Consider the following 15,183-nt stretch of genomic DNA (forward strand, 5'->3'; position numbering starts at 1 on the left):
CCCCTTGGTGGCAGGGCACCTGGACCATCTGGCCTCTGGAGTGGGGTCTCCCCATCTCCAGTACTCCTTGTGTGACTGTGATAAGTAACCTCTTTACTATAAAATATTTATTTGGTAACATACTTGCTTAAGACACGCAAATCAAGGGATACTTTATTGCTGCCAAACAAGACAGTCCTATAGGAATTGGGGGATGAAAGTCATTTCTTACTTATTTTCCTGATACATCAGAGTAAGATGTGTCCTGTCATAGTAAATAAAACCCTGTATTCCCTTCAAGCTCAGGCTACACTTTTGTGTTAAAGATGGCATAGGCTTGGGACGCCTGGGTGGCTCGTGGGTTAAGCCGCTGCCTTCGGCTCAGGTCATGATCCCAGCGTCCTGGGATCGAGTCCCACATCGGGCTCCTTGCTCAGCAGGGAGCCTGCTTCTCCCTCTGCCTCTGCCTGCCACTCTATCTGCTTGTACTTACTCTCGCGCTCTCTCTCTCTCTCTCTCTCTCTCTCTGACAAATAAATAATAAAAAAAAAATCTTTAAAAAAAAAAAAAAAGATGGCATAGGCTTGCCATGGTAAACACTTGGGGCAGAGCCAGTGACAGTGGGTCTGTCCCCATTTACCGTGATCCTTAATCCTTCCAAAATGGCCAGGGCCTCCTCTGACCACTACCCCATGCCCAGCGACAGTCTTCTGTCCTGGTTGGTTGAGAGCACAAGCACCTTTGGTTATTGTGTGTCCATGGGGCTTCTAGAAGTGTGGGAATGTTGACCACTTCCGGGGACACAGAAAAGCAGCTCTCAGCAGGCAGCTTGAAGGGAATCTAGTTTTGCACTATTAGGGCCTCCTAAATGGCACTGGCTCTACATTAACCCATCTCTTCTGCTTTTGGGGTCAGAGAGGTCCTGGGGCACCTAAGTATGTGGGTGAGTCTGTGGACTGAGAACCAGTGTCGGCCGGTGGCCTGTAGGCTGTGCACTGCTGGGTATCTCTTGACCCCATTGAGAATTTGGGCAAGCCCGCAGAAGCCCTGCTTTGTCTCCAAGGCACAGGCGCCCTTTAGCTGGCTGATCTGCTTCTGTTTGCAGATTAAAATGTGTTCTCTGCAGCATTTTGCCATTTTCCCTCTCTTCCAGAATGTCCTTGGTTTCAGAACATTAAAGGGAAAGAGGAAAGCTAGACTGAGAGAACTTCCCCTTAATCTGAGCTCAGTGAGAGAGACCCTTTTCCTGCCCACATGCGTCTCCTCTGGCCTGGCTTCGTCCGCATCCTGGGAGGTGGAGCTTTGCCCTCGCTGCCCTCTCGTCCTGCCCTGCTTGGGTTCCCTTGTTCGGGTCCCAGTCTCCGCATTTAACTGCACTGGATCATCTGACCCTGACGCCAGCATTGGAGGTGGCTTGGTCTGACTGTTCTTAAAATCGAGGGCAGCGCCTTGGTCCCTGAGAGGGAGTGTCGGTCAGGGCAGGGATCCTTTGGTTTCCAGGTTTACCAGGATATAGAGTGTCTCGATGAGCAGGCGATACCTGGGACAGTGTTTGTTTACTGGAGCTCTTTTTTTATGAGTTATTTTTGGGGACACATCTCTGTTACCCCACAGTCCTTTTAATCATGGTGAGGATGTCAAGAGTTAAAGACAACTTCCTGGAGAAGCAGGTGGTTTTATAGTATAGGCACAAATGAAATTCCATTGAAGCTAATTACCAACCTTATTTTTGAAATATTTCCAATCGTGGTTTCTTGTTTAAATCTTGTTACCTGCCTAAATCTCTCTTATTCTGACAAAAGTCCCGTCTCTTTGTGTGTCCTAGAAGAGTGGGTATGTATGTGTTCTGTGTACCGTGACTCTGGAAAGCATTCAAGGTTAGATCTCCTTTTTTATTCCTGAATTAATCATTGCAAATGCATTATTCTTCTCTCATTATTTCTTTCTCACACCTCGTTTTTTGGATCTCCAGAATCTCCACATCTCCCAGAGGCCTACAACCCTGAGCTAGGTCATTACGCTGGCAACGGTTTGCCCAGTGTGTGGAAGGAACGAGGTTTCAGGGTTTCGCTGTACGTAGTTAGAACTTGGGGCTCTTCCAAGTGGTGCAGTTGTGTGTTGTGACTGCTGCTGGGGTACGTGCAATGTCACGTGAGGCTCCGATGGTCTTCCAGGCTTCTCTCTCTCTACCCCGCTTCTCGGCTGACCGTCTGGTATTTCCCGCTCCGCACTCTTCTTTGTGCCCAGCTGTGATTTCAGCTTATCGCCACTTGGGGGCATTTTAGGTTCTGATGATAAATCTGAGAACCTGAATGGAAGGTTCCCTGCAGAACCACCCACGTGTTGCCGAAATGCTGGGCCGCTGTGGGCACGGAGCTGGGCTGGTGGTGGTAAGACAGGGAGAGCGCAGCCACTCCCGACTTTGTGAGTGTAATTTGCCATCACTGTCACCGTCACCGTGGTAACTTCCCCTGAAGAGCGGTGTACATCCCTGCACAGTGCTGGATTTTGCGGAAACGAGAGCACCTTTGTTCCCAGGATGGCTGCGGGTTGAGAAGGTGGACCTGGAGCCACCCTTTGTGAAGGGACCTTTGGAGGCTTAGATTCCCCGGGAACTGAACACAGGTGGCCTCATTTAAAACTATTTTTGATTGTGTGACAAGCCCACGTTCCACGTAGGATGCTGTAGGAATGAATTCTTCTCTACTGATCGTTTGACTCAGTGAACTTTCTTTTCCTGTCTGGGTGTTTCAGGAGTGAAGGGACGTGCCTGTGCCCAGCCTTATGATGCATTTTCTCCTGACACACCCGGGACTTGGGGGGGAGGGGGTGTCGGAGTTCCCATGCTGTCATCTGTCATGTTGTGTCCCAGCTTGCCTTGCAGACTCCAGATTCTGTGGATGATTAGGGGAAAACAAAATAAAACACGGTCCAGGAAAAAAAAAGGAACCGGGGAAGGAGTCGCTCAGCTGTCACTTCTTTAATGAGCTGAGCCCCTGCAGCTGTTAACACCCTCCCCCACCCCCTGCTGTGGTTTTGTCTCACTGTACTGATGAGGCAGTTAAACTAGAGACTCATTGTTTTTGTGAATATTGAAGCTTTTGAGGATATGTGGTAATATCGGAAGTTAGGCCGTATTTTTCTAATCAGGAAAGAATCCGGTTTTTACTTGATCCTGGACCATCTTTCCTGTGCCTTCCTAAGTTGGGCTTTAGGGAGTGGCAGGGAGGCTGTCCGTGACCCCTGTAGCTACCTGGGTGGTTTGTGAAGACGTGTCGGGGATGCTGTTTTAATGTCCCCCTCACAAAGTGCTGGTGGAATGTTCTGGGTGTGGTGGGAGCTGAGCAAGGTAGATTGTGCCTCTGTTATCTCAGCCAGAACCACCATTTCTCTCCAGCAGACAAACGTGCGGGAATTAATTCTGGAAACAAAGGTAGGTTTTGTAGGCTTTGTGGTTTTTCTGTGGGATCATGTGGTGGATTTCTTGGAACGCTAACACCTCTTTTTCTCTCTGTTTCCTGATAATCCAGTTACCGGAAAAGCTCATAAGCAAATACAACTGGATCAAGCAGTGGAAACTTGGACTGAAATTTGAGGGGAAGAGCGAGGACCTGGTTGATAGAATTAAGGAGTCCCTCACGTTGCTAAGGAAGAAGGTTTGGAATCTGTAGTTTTTTTTTTTCTCTGAGAAGTGCAAAACTCTCACTCCTGATCGTCCCAGCAGACCACTTCTTAGTCCTCACGGAGTGCATTGCCAAATGCCCATGGCTGACAGGCAACATAATTTAAATGAACATAAACCCTTCCTGTGAAGCCTTTGGCAAAATCGAGAAATAACGACACCATTTATTATGTTTAGTGAAACGTTTAACTTTCTTAAAAGGAAACCTTAAATGTGGTCTTAGTTTTAAGTCATACTAACAAGTTTCAAGGGTAGTCTGTATTTAGTCTCTATTTCTTAAGAGTATTATCAATGACGTGAATGTGTATTTATAAATTTTTTCCAACTCTGTTCATGTTTTAAGTTTCTGTCCCTGTTTACTAGACTTGTTTTCATTTCTGAATGATTGTCAGAAACTTGTCTTCATTTTTTTTTTAAGATTTATTTATTTTAGACAGAGCAGGAGTGGAAAGGGCAGAGGGCGAGGGAGAGAGACTCTCAGGCAGACTCCCGCACTGAGTGTAGAGGCCGAGGCAGGGCGTCCTTGATCTCATCCCGAGGTCATGATCGGAGCTGAAACCAAGAATTGGATGCTTAACTGACTGTGCCACCCAGGCATGCCAGTAACTTGTCTTTTGAAAAGTTTCCTGAGAGTTTCTCTGAAACAATTATAGGGCACACTGATTCCCAGTGATTTGGTTATTAAAATACTCCCTTCCTGGAGTATTCCATGGGTTTTGGAGGTCCTGCTTGGACACTGGCCCACGCGGGCTGCTAGGTTGCTTGCTTAGAAGAGCTTGAAGCTCTCCCACCAGGACCCCAAGCTGAGCGCCTGCTCATTGCTGCAGGCTTTGTAGATGGTGGGGAGCCTGTAAGGAGGCATCAGACGGCTTTCAGGAGTCCTTTAGCGCTTACCCCGGGTGTTGATCTGTTTCATCCAGTACGGTCTGCCTGCCGGTTAGACTTTCAGCTCCATGAGGATCTGTCGTGCTCCCTCCTTTTCACCCAGTGTCGAGCCCCAAGCCTGACCACAATAGGCATTTGGTAAATACATTGATTAGTGAATGAACTGAGGGCCTTGACCTCCTAGAACCTAGTTTTTATTTACAAACATAAGTGTTTCATGGAAAGTCTAGCAGTTAAAAACTTGTGACAGGAGAAGGAAACAGGGATTCTTTCTGTTCTCTTTGCCTTTTGGAATGGAGCATGGGGTTTGCAGGGGCTGGGGACCCCAGGATCTAGGGTAAGTGAGGGCTGAGAGCAGGGCTCTGGCTATGTGGGTGAATAGGAAGGCTCTTCAACTCAGCCAGTGGTGACAGTTTCTTTTTCATCTCTTTTAAGGTCTGGTGAAATTGTAATTTTTGCTGTATTAGCTATGTGTGCTGTAAACAGATCCTTATTTTGGGGAATGGTATAAGGGTTTCCAATTTACAGTGACATTATTCATTAGTAATCTAAGCCAGCATTACTGGTACTTCCTGTGTGCCAGGCTGTGCGCTAAATGTTTCATATGTTATTTAATTCTCCCAACTTACCAAGATGTTGCCATATTATCCCCATTTTAAAGATGAGGAAACTAAGGTCCCGATGTCTGTTAATGCTCAGCAAAAGCCACCAGCTGCTTGGTAGCAAGGCCTTCATTCCATCTTGACCCCGTAACTCTAGAGCCATGCTCTTGACTGCTGACTGGGTTTACTTCTGGAAAATAAGAGATGCTCCAGCTTTCAACCACATATAGAAGAGAATCCTGTGGTACAGTCATTACCATTAAAATTCACTGTTGAACTTAGAATTTTAATGGCTTTCTGAGAGGAGCAATAGTTACTGGTTATTCATAAGGACTAGTTCGTGTTGGTATCTCTCGTCTTCATTCACTTTAATTTAAAAGCACATGTATTTATAGAGTTTTCTCGTTCACTTAACGTGTTCGCCTGTGTTAGCTGTATTCCTAGGACTCTGCTTTATTCTTAAGCAGGAGTCAATAAACATTTCCTGCATGCATGTATTCATTTGAAACTCCATGTATATTTGTAGGAAGTTAGAAGGGTGAGTTTAGTAAACCTAACGTTCAGCAGCCTTCACAGTCTTCCTTGCTCATCTTCATTTTTGCAGGTTGGCTTGGTGCTTCTAGGTGGTAAGTGCTCCCTCCTGTAAGCCCCTTAAAGGGAGGTATAATTTTAGCTACCCCCCACCAGCTTCACACACAGCCCTCACAGCCCTCACACATGCACCTTATTCGCTCCTCCGGAAGTTATGTCTGATTGGTCCAGTTTCATCGTCTTGGAAGTTAGGGCGGTTGAAAGCTCCATCCCATGGCATCAGTGCTTCTCCTTAGTGCGCTGTACTTTTGTTTCATACTAATGGGGGAGAAGCTGATTAAGGAATTTGTGTGGTCTAAAGAGTACCATTGTTTGAGCTAGAAACTTGAATGTTGTGAGCATGGGTACATGACCTGTGGTCGCCTACTTTTGAAAATAATTTTGTGCTCGTAGTATGAAATATACCAAGGGTTTTTAGAGCAGGCTTAGTTTAATTGTTATGTAACCTTCTTGTTGTAGTGGGCAGGCTTGGCGGAACTGAGAACGGCCGAAGCAAGGCAGATAGCTTGTGATGAACTGTTCACAAATGAGGAAGAGGAATATAGCCTCTATGAAGCTGTAAAATTTCTAATGTTAAACAGAGCCATTGAACTATATGATGATAAAGAGAAGGGAAAGGAAGTACCATTTTTCTCCGTGCTTCTGTTTGCTCGGGACACATCGAATGATCCTGGACAGCTGCTAAGGAACCATCTAAACCAGGTGGGACACACCGGTGGCCTTGAACAGGTGAGTTGTGCCTTTGAATGTGTATTAGTCCAAAATGGCAGCTTTAATCATTTAACATTATATCACAGCTTTTGTAGGTCAAGAATTTGGAGCAGCGTAGGTGTGTGGTTTTGGCTCAGGGTCTCAGGAGGAAGCAGTCCCATGTTGTTCAGGACTGCAGTCGCCCGAGGGCTCGACTGGGCTGGAGGATCCACTTCCCACATGGCGCAGCACCCTCGGGGGTAGTTAGAAGGAGGGTTTAGTTTCTTGACACATGGCCCCTTCCATAGTGCTGCCTGAGTGTCTTTGGGACACGATGGCTGGTTTCTCCCAGACAGTGAAGTGATCCAAGAAAAGGGCAAGGAGGAAGCCACAGTGTGCTTTACGATCTCATCTTGGAAGTTACATACTGTTATATACACCATTAAAAAAGTCACGGGGCGCCTAGGTGGCTCAGTGGGTTAAGGCCTCTGCCTTCGGCTCAGGTCATGATCCCAGGGTCCTGGGATCAAGCCCCACATCGGGCTCTCTGCTCAGCAGAGAGCCTGCTTCCTCCTCTCTCTCTCTGCCTATTTGTGATCTGTCTGTCAAATAAATGAATTTAAAAAAAAATAAAAATAAAAAAATAAATTAAAAAAAAAAAAATAAAAACAAAGTCTCTAAATCCATCCCATACTCCAGGGGAGAGAGCATCAGGTCCCACCCACCTTATCAAGTGAGGAGGGCAGAAGCATTGTGGGTCCGTTTTGTAACCACCACGTTGATTTCAGCCTGGACTTGCTTCTGCAGGATGCTGGATGGGATCAGCGCCCTTGCACCTGGCAGGCTACAAGTAAATGCAGCAAAGGGTCTTATTATTTAATCATGGCAGCCGGAGCTGTATTAGATAGTGTCCTTAAAAATAGAATTGGAGTCACCTTAGCCAGTAGAGACCAGCCTGCTCTGGGATCTTTTAGGCATATGCTAAGTTTGGAGTTCTGCACAGAGACCCAGTGCGCTACTGTCCCCTGCCTCACCACACCCACCCTGCCCTGTCTTTGGTGTGTGCACGCTGTGTTCTCTCAAAAAGCTTAAGTCTTTGTTAGTGGAATAGCCAGCTACGAAAGTAGCATTTAAGGCTGTCCATCCAAAGCGCAGCCTCTGCGGTGTGTAGCAAAGCGCAAAGGCTCATGGTCACTGCCGGGTCAGGCAGGATTGAAGAGGACCGCTTCAGGCGGTATCTGCGCTCAGAGAGCACAGGCTCCTTCTGTCTCCGGAACCGCAGCCCTTCCCTTCTGTACAGAGCCTGGGGCGCGGTGGTTTGCGTGTTGGACTGAAGTTCGTTCTTGAGGAGTCCTTACAAAATCTGTAATGGCGAGTCCCATTTTTAAAACATAACAGCTGCATCGGGATATACTTTACATACCAAAAAGATGATCCTTTTGAAGCGTGCAGCCCAGCGGTTTTTAGTGTGTTTATAGCGTTTTGCACCCATCGCTGTAATCTAATTTTAAACTCTTTTATCACCCTAAAAAACCCCTATACCAGTTGGTACTAATTCCACCTCCCTAGCCCTAGGCAGCCACTAGTCTACTTTCTGTTTCTGTAGATTTGCCTATCCTGGAAACTTTGTAAAAGCGGAATCGTATAATATGTGGTCTTTTGTGGCTTACTTCTTTCCCTTGGCCTCATGTTCTCAAGACTCGTCCATATTGCAGCACACGTCCCAAACAGTATTCTAGCGAGTGGACAGACTGCAGTCCATCGGCTGACGGACGTTTGGGGTCTTTCTGCTTTCTAGCTGCTATGAGTAATCCTGTTGTGTGGATGCATGTTTTCATTTCTCTTGGCTAGATACTGGGATATACTTCTTTTGTTCTATAGTTAAAGTTCATGTAACATAAAATTAACCATTTTATTGATTTTATTTTATTATTATTTTTAAAGATTTTATTTATTTACCTGACAGAGATCACAAGCAGGCAGAGAGGCAGGCAGAGAGAGAGGGGGAAGCAGGCTCCCTGTCGAGCAGAGAGCCCAATACGTGACTCGATCCCAGAACCCTGAGATTGTGACCTGAGCCAAAGGCAGAGGCTTAACGCACTGAGCCACCCAGGTGCCCAAAATTATTCATTTTAAAGTATATAACTCAGTGGTTCTCAGTACGTTTATCAAGTTCCAAATATTTTTGGAACTTTTTATTCCAAAATATTTTTGTCACCCCAAAAGAAAACGTGGTACCTGTAAAGTAGTTATGCCTCATCATTATCTGTTTGATTATAACTGTTCTAGTGGGAGTGAAGGGGAGTCTGTCTCCCTGTGGTTTTGGTGGGCGACCGTCTGAGGACTCTTCATGTGCTCATTGTCTACTTGCATATCCTCTTTGGATTAATGTCTTTTCTATTCAGATCCTTTGCCCAGTTTTCAAACTGGTCATTTTTTTAAATTGTTGAGTTATAAAAGTTCTTCATATATTCTGGATACAAGTCTCTTAACAGATGTTTAGCCCACTTTTGATGGTCTGCTTATTTGTGACAAGTGTGTAGAGATGGCTGGGGGCCGGGCCTACAGAGAGGAAGAGAGGTTGCCGGGTGGCCGGGCCCTGCGCTGCCCCGAGCTCGGGGCTGGAGCAGGTGGCTTCCCTCCGCACAGCTCTCTGCTCTCTTCCCCAGGTCGAAATGTTCCTCCTCGCCTATGCTGTGCGCCACACCATTCAGGTGTACCGGCTCTCCAAGTACAGCACGGAAGAGTTCGTCACCGTCTACCCTACCGATCCGCCCCTGGACTGGCCGGTCGTGACGCTGATCGCCGAAGACGACCGGCACTACAACATCCCCGTCAGAGTGTGCGAGGAGACGAGTCTGTGAGGGGCGCGCCTGGGCAGCCTGGCCACGCGGCCAAGGTGCACAGGCCACGCTTGGCTCGGGCCTTGGGCCTCCGGGTCTCTCAGAATGGCCTGTGGGAACTCTTGGGCCCCGTGAGCCAGGCTGGACGGGGCTGTTCTGAGGACAATTTCTGATAAGAATTAACCGAGTGTTTTCCCTCATCTTGGATGCGATACGTTTCAGGGCCCTTCAGAGCACTTGTTGTGGGAGGTACAGACTGCGTCTTCTCCGTAAAGCAAATCTCTGGTATCAGAGGACACTCATTTCGGAAAGGAATGTGTTCTTTATGTCTCAGAATCAAACTCTTTTTAATTGTAAACTGGCTCTCCGTTTTTTCTAAGATAGTAATTTTTTGTGTTGGTGGGAATGGGTGTCTGTAGGCCCTTCCTGTGCACTTGAGCTTATGTGACCTAACTCTGGAGGGCGTCTGTCACCAGGGCAGTCATCACGGCCTCTGATAGTCTTGTTGATCAGCGGTTTGGATTTACATATTAATTAAAGCTATTCTAAACAAATTGTCTTATAGAAGAATAAAAGCTGGGTCCAAAAAGGAGTTACTAAAAGGCTGGAGAAGGAGCCACACTCAGGAGGGATGTGATGGCACCTGAAACCTCTGACTGAGAACGTGACAGGCGCCTGAGGTCACGGCTACAGCTGGTCTGGTGCCTCTGCAGGGGCTGTGCTGTCAGCTGGGGGCAGTGCTTGTAGCTGAGCTCCGGCGTTGGGCCGTGGATGATTCTTGGTCTCACGGGTGCGCCATTTGATGGTGAGAAGAGCGCAGCGATTCCCCTGGTCTTTGAGAGGAGGAAGCCAGGGCCCCATGACTTCAGGCCCTTTCATCTGAACTCAAGGGTGGGGGGAAGCTGGATCTAGGGCTTCCTGTGCCCTTTCCACGGGATGTTTTTGATGGCGCTGCCACTGCCAAGTTCGTTCCTGCCGGGGGGTGAGTCAAAGCGAAGTGTCTTAGATTTTTCTTGAGTAAGGTGAAGCAGAAGCAAGTAGAAAACTAATTAAGTACAGAAGTGGGGCCGAGCGCACCGGTGTGTGATTCGGTTTCGGGAGGGCTGAGGGAGGAGGGAGTGTACCTGTTGGTGAGTGATGCCGCCTGGAGGCCTGGTTGCATGCAGTTAGGGCCGGAGTCGTCCACTGGGGCGTGGGCCGTGTCCGTGGTTCCTGGGACCAGACACATCACTGCAGTGCTGTGTCAGCAGCACCTGCCTGGGCTCAGCGTCTGTGAAGGTAGCACCACCCTGAGGCCCCAACCTTTATTTTATAACAGTTACAATCTTGATTTGGTTCAATGTAGTGTAGTTAATAAGCTATCACATGTTTTGGGGGAGTGGCGGGCCTTTTCTGAAGATGTAAGTTTTGCTTTATACTTAAAAATTAAAATTCTTTTGAGAAAACTCAGAGGACACACAAAACTATGCAGACTGTTACATGAGTATTTTCCTGTTACCTCATCCGTGATCCCACACTTCGGGAGGTGTTCATTCTTCAGACGATTTGAGAACTGGGTTTTGCTCTGAATGTGCCTGAGTGCGTCGGAGAGGCTCTGTTTCTCACTGTGAAACGTCATGGTACCTTGAATAAGGAGGTGCCTAGAAGCCAAATTAAAGAAATAATAATAACTTCTTATTGGCTTTGATGCTTCATTTTAGTATTTGTAATTGTACAACAGTAACGCTTACTGTTCATTCTTGAACATTTTTAAAGCAGTTAGTGTGTGGGCGCGAGGCAGTGGGGTTCTTTGTCCTCCGGGGCATGCACCGAGTCTGACTGTTGGTCCACACCTGCTGTTCAGGTTAATAATACTCGTGACCATCTGTCTTTGCATTTTGAAAATGTTCTAATCTTCGTGAACTTGAACTGGACTTTTGGGCCGCTTAATTGTTTACATGCATTTACATACATCCTTGCTCCTGTGTGTGGTGTTGTTAGAGCGCGTGGAAGTTGTGGTCTTTGGCACCGCAGTGATGCCCGTTTGAAAGCATGTGCTGAAGTAGCTTTCTGACCCAGGGCCTTGTGGGACTCTGCGCCCAGCCTGTCCGACAGGCTTAGTGTGATCGCAGCATGGGGGAGGCAAAGGTTTCAAAGATACAGTACTTTGGGAAATATAAGTGATTGTCTGACTTTAAAAAATAACGTTTCTTCATTATAACACGCAACTTCAGTTGCCCACAATCTTAATGCCATGAATCATTCCTGGTCATGGGCTGCTCGGGTGATAGCAGCAGAATAGAAATTGCATTGAGACCAAACCAGATGCAGGATAATCGATTTAGAGGGGCCTCTCAGAGGATCCAGTGTCCTAGGAAAAGAGAAAGCTGTGGTGACTACACTGAGCTTACTCATTCCCAGAGCGTACTGCAGGAGTTCAGAGACCTGGACCCTGGGGTCTCGGCAGAAAGATGATCTCCGTCTTAAGCAGGCATGACTTACACCTTTGAGCTTATTTAAGGCGCATTTAAACCTGAAAGACTTTCCCTATAGCAAGTTCCCTGGAATTAACACTGCTTCTTCAGGACCTCTTCTGGCTCCTCCCCTCTTAGGAGGAGGAGCTTAGCTTGGGCACACACAGCACACACGGCACACATGGCTCGCACTGATGTCACTCCCGCAGGTGGAACAGCGATGACCGCCGTGGAGTGGGTTTGCCCTTGGGCTCCAGACCTAGGCGGGGTTTGACCTGAAGTGTTTGAGTTTCCTCTTCTTAGAATACAGCATATCAGAAAATGTTTTGGATGCACCAAGTGGGATTGACCGTGCTTCATTTGTATTTTGTGTTGGGCACTGAGTTAAGTGAGATCTGATGCAAGTTCTCAGGCATCGTCTTGGTATCCTTTCATTACTCAGTTCCTTCCAGTTGTAGGGCTTAGCAGGTAAAAGTCTCAGGCCACATGAGTCTTAACACCTCTGTCAGAAGAAACATCTTTTGTGGGTTTTCATGCCCTCCCCCCGCCCTTTTTGGAGGCTGTTTTCCCTCCTGCCCTGCCCCTCCCACCAAGGTGCTGTGTCACCTCCCCGTCGGTGGTCTGCTTCTCCGGCCTTTGCTACTCTTGGCCCTCCTGCTGTCACTGCCGATGCTTCAGCCTCCAAAAGACTGCCGGCTGCCTCCTCTTTCTGATGTTAAAATAACATTTCGAATATTTCATTTTCTGTCTTTATTAAGCAGTACTTTGCAGGTACTCCCCCTTGAAAACCCAGAAGTATTTTCAGAAGTCTAAACCTCCAGGGAATCCTCTTTCTAGGCTTACATAGAAATAAATGTCTTTTTAAAAAAAGCCTGTGCCTACTTAAAGCACAATGAAAAGGAGGTTCTCAGTGTGTGTGAGGTGCATCTGGGAAGTGTGTGAAAAAGGCACAGAACCCCAGATTGTTCAGGAAAAGGCAGGGCAGAGTCAAGTCCCTTGCAGAAATGGCGAAAGGAACTGTAAGAAGTGAATCGAAGGAGGAACTGATTTTAGAATAAAAATGTCACTTAAAACAACAGGGACACCTGGGCGGCTCAGTTGACTAAATGCCAGACTCCTGGTCTAGGCTCAGGTCGTTGCCCACACTGGGCTCCATGCCCGCTGTGGAGCCTACTTGAAATGCAAAGGCGAAACAGCAAATGCCTGACAGACCTCCTGGCCCGTGTTACACGTGGATGAAAATCTGTGTGAGTAGAACGACTTCTGTGTATGGATTCTGCAAATCACTTTTCCTAAAACATAGGAAGTTCCCTCTTTCACAGATGTGCAATGTTTAATGCTTAACTCTTCTGGAAAACCCCGGTGATCTCTTCTGAGGAGGTCGAGACACCAGGGAGCCAGTGCCAAGCTGTGCAGAGAATAGACAGGCAGCTGACGATTAAAGCCTTTGTCATTCAGTTTGTAACTTGACGCCTGGAAAAGCACAAGACCTAACTGGTCCGGCGGGCTGTTGGGGAGGGTGCGGGGGTGGGGGCCGCGGCAGGGGAGGAGTGCAGTAGGGTAAGGTGAGGGCCCTGTCCACGTGGGGCCGGTGCATGTCAGCACGTCTGCACCAGGTCTTGCTGGGCCCAGCAGCTCTCCGGAGGCCTGAGGGGACTTACCCGCTTGTCTCTTTCCATGGTCAGTTGAAGTACTTACTAGGAATGGGGGAACGGGTTGATTCGGTCTGAACTATAGATGGGTTCATTGCATTGAAGTTCCATATCAGCAAACCATTTGATCATATCACGCCTCTGGTTCCCAGTCCTTCTGGCCTCCTATGTATTTAAGTACTTTGAACGCTCAGGACTTAGCCAGGGCTATTCATGGAGGAGAGCCCCCGCTGGAGTTTGTCAGTCACATTGATTTCTTGGGTCTAAGCCTGGGTCAGGAGCGAAGTCGTCAGAACGTGGTTAATAGAAGGAAGAGGATACAGGCCTTGAAATACCTGTGGTCTTAGCCGTCATTCTCCTAGTAACCAGGGATGCTTGAGCTTAATTTTGAACCTCAAAATCATTTTTTTGTACTTAGATTGTAAGAGCTTTTCTATAATAAGAAACGCCTTGATCATGTGCCCGTAAATGGTGCTAACACACGGTACCCTTTCCGGGAGCCGCCGCAGCCCACGGGACCTGCGCTTGCTTCTCAGTATCCCCACGTGGGCACAAAGCCAAAATGAATGTATCCAATGAGCTCCCCCCTCATTTCCGTTGTTTTTAGAGAATGTTTTGCTATTGTCACCTGCATCTTAGCAGCTTCTGACTGTGTTGTGAATTTAGAGAGGATAACGACCAACTTCTGCCTTTGGCAACTCGTCTTCCTTTCCCGGGGGGCCTGTGCTGGGAGGGTGAGGGCATGGCAGGGAGCTCACCCCGGTGAGCCTGGCCCTGCTCCTCTGGGCCCGTTTAGCAAAGTCTGTTTACACTGTAAAATGTCAGATTTGTCCAGTACCTGTGCTCAGAGAAACGCGCTCCTGAGGCTCCTGTCCTTGTGGGCCGAGCTCCCCACCTGTGGTTGTAGGGGTGCCTGCCTGGGGGCGGGGGTGGGGTTTCCTCCGTGACTTCATGACTCAGGGCTTCACTGTGGATCCCTTTTAGTAAACCCGGCCACCGAGGGATGTACACATAAATAATGAAAAATAAACGTAGAAAATAAAAGATCAGAAGCCTGGCTGTGTTGCTGTGTTGCTCTGTTGCCTTTGAGGACTCTGGGGGACTCGGGCCCAGTACTGTGACTTTCTGTCCCCAGCCCCGGACGGGCCTGTGCTGCCCTAGGACTTGACGGTGGCAGATCCATCAGTAAGTGCTGTGGGGCACCCCGGCGCTTCGTTCCTGCCTCGGGTCTGGGTGCAGTGCCAGTCCTCTCGGCTGCCGTTGGTGGAGTGAGGCGCGCGCACTGACCGAGCCCCCGAGCAAGGGCCCGGGGGCCAGCAGAGCCAGGCCGCAGCCTCAGTCCTGACCCAGCCTCGGTTGCCGGGAGAAGCCTGCGGGGCCTGTGACATTCTGGGTGTTCACCGACAGGCGTGCACCTAGGAGCGGCGGAGTGGGAATGACGCTGTCCGCGCTGCGTGTGAGTTAGACTGCCCTGAAGGAAGGGAATGATCGGAAGGTGGGGAGGACCAGGCTCCCAGAGGTAGTCCTTGGGGTCAGAGAATGGAGTTTGAGTCAGCAGAGACCGCCTTCCTGTGAGTCTGAGAACCGAGTCCGGGAGTCTCTTTGTGGGATGGTGCCGCGCTGCTGAAGAACGCTTGTTGGGTGCGCGCCCGTCAGCAAGCAGCCCCGGGTGGGAAGTGGGAAGCCAGAGACCTTCCTGGGATCACAGCGGCAGCGGACCGCGTTCCTCCTCCACTACACCATTCGGCGGGCTGATCGACAAGACATCTGCTCTAAATACACTTTGCCTCCACTTGCCTGAATCAT

The 15,183-nt window shown here is 48.4% G+C and overlaps 1 protein-coding gene across 1 annotated transcript in view; it reads left to right on the forward strand.

Annotated features, from left to right (window-relative positions):
* OTULIN (OTU deubiquitinase with linear linkage specificity) overlaps positions 1 to 10,947 on the forward strand; it is a 28,413-nt gene extending 17,466 nt beyond the window's left edge. The window contains exons 5-7 of the mRNA XM_047730635.1: positions 3,510 to 3,635; positions 6,199 to 6,468; positions 9,099 to 10,947. Of these exons, the coding sequence (XP_047586591.1) occupies positions 3,510 to 3,635; positions 6,199 to 6,468; positions 9,099 to 9,293 (591 nt within the window). The 3' untranslated portion in view covers positions 9,294 to 10,947. The remainder of the gene's footprint in view (positions 1 to 3,509; positions 3,636 to 6,198; positions 6,469 to 9,098) is intronic.
* Positions 10,948 to 15,183: the final 4,236 nt, after the last annotated feature.

This window comes from Lutra lutra, chromosome 5 (genome assembly GCF_902655055.1).
Source record: "Lutra lutra chromosome 5, mLutLut1.2, whole genome shotgun sequence".
Lineage (NCBI taxonomy): Eukaryota > Metazoa > Chordata > Mammalia > Carnivora > Mustelidae > Lutra > Lutra lutra.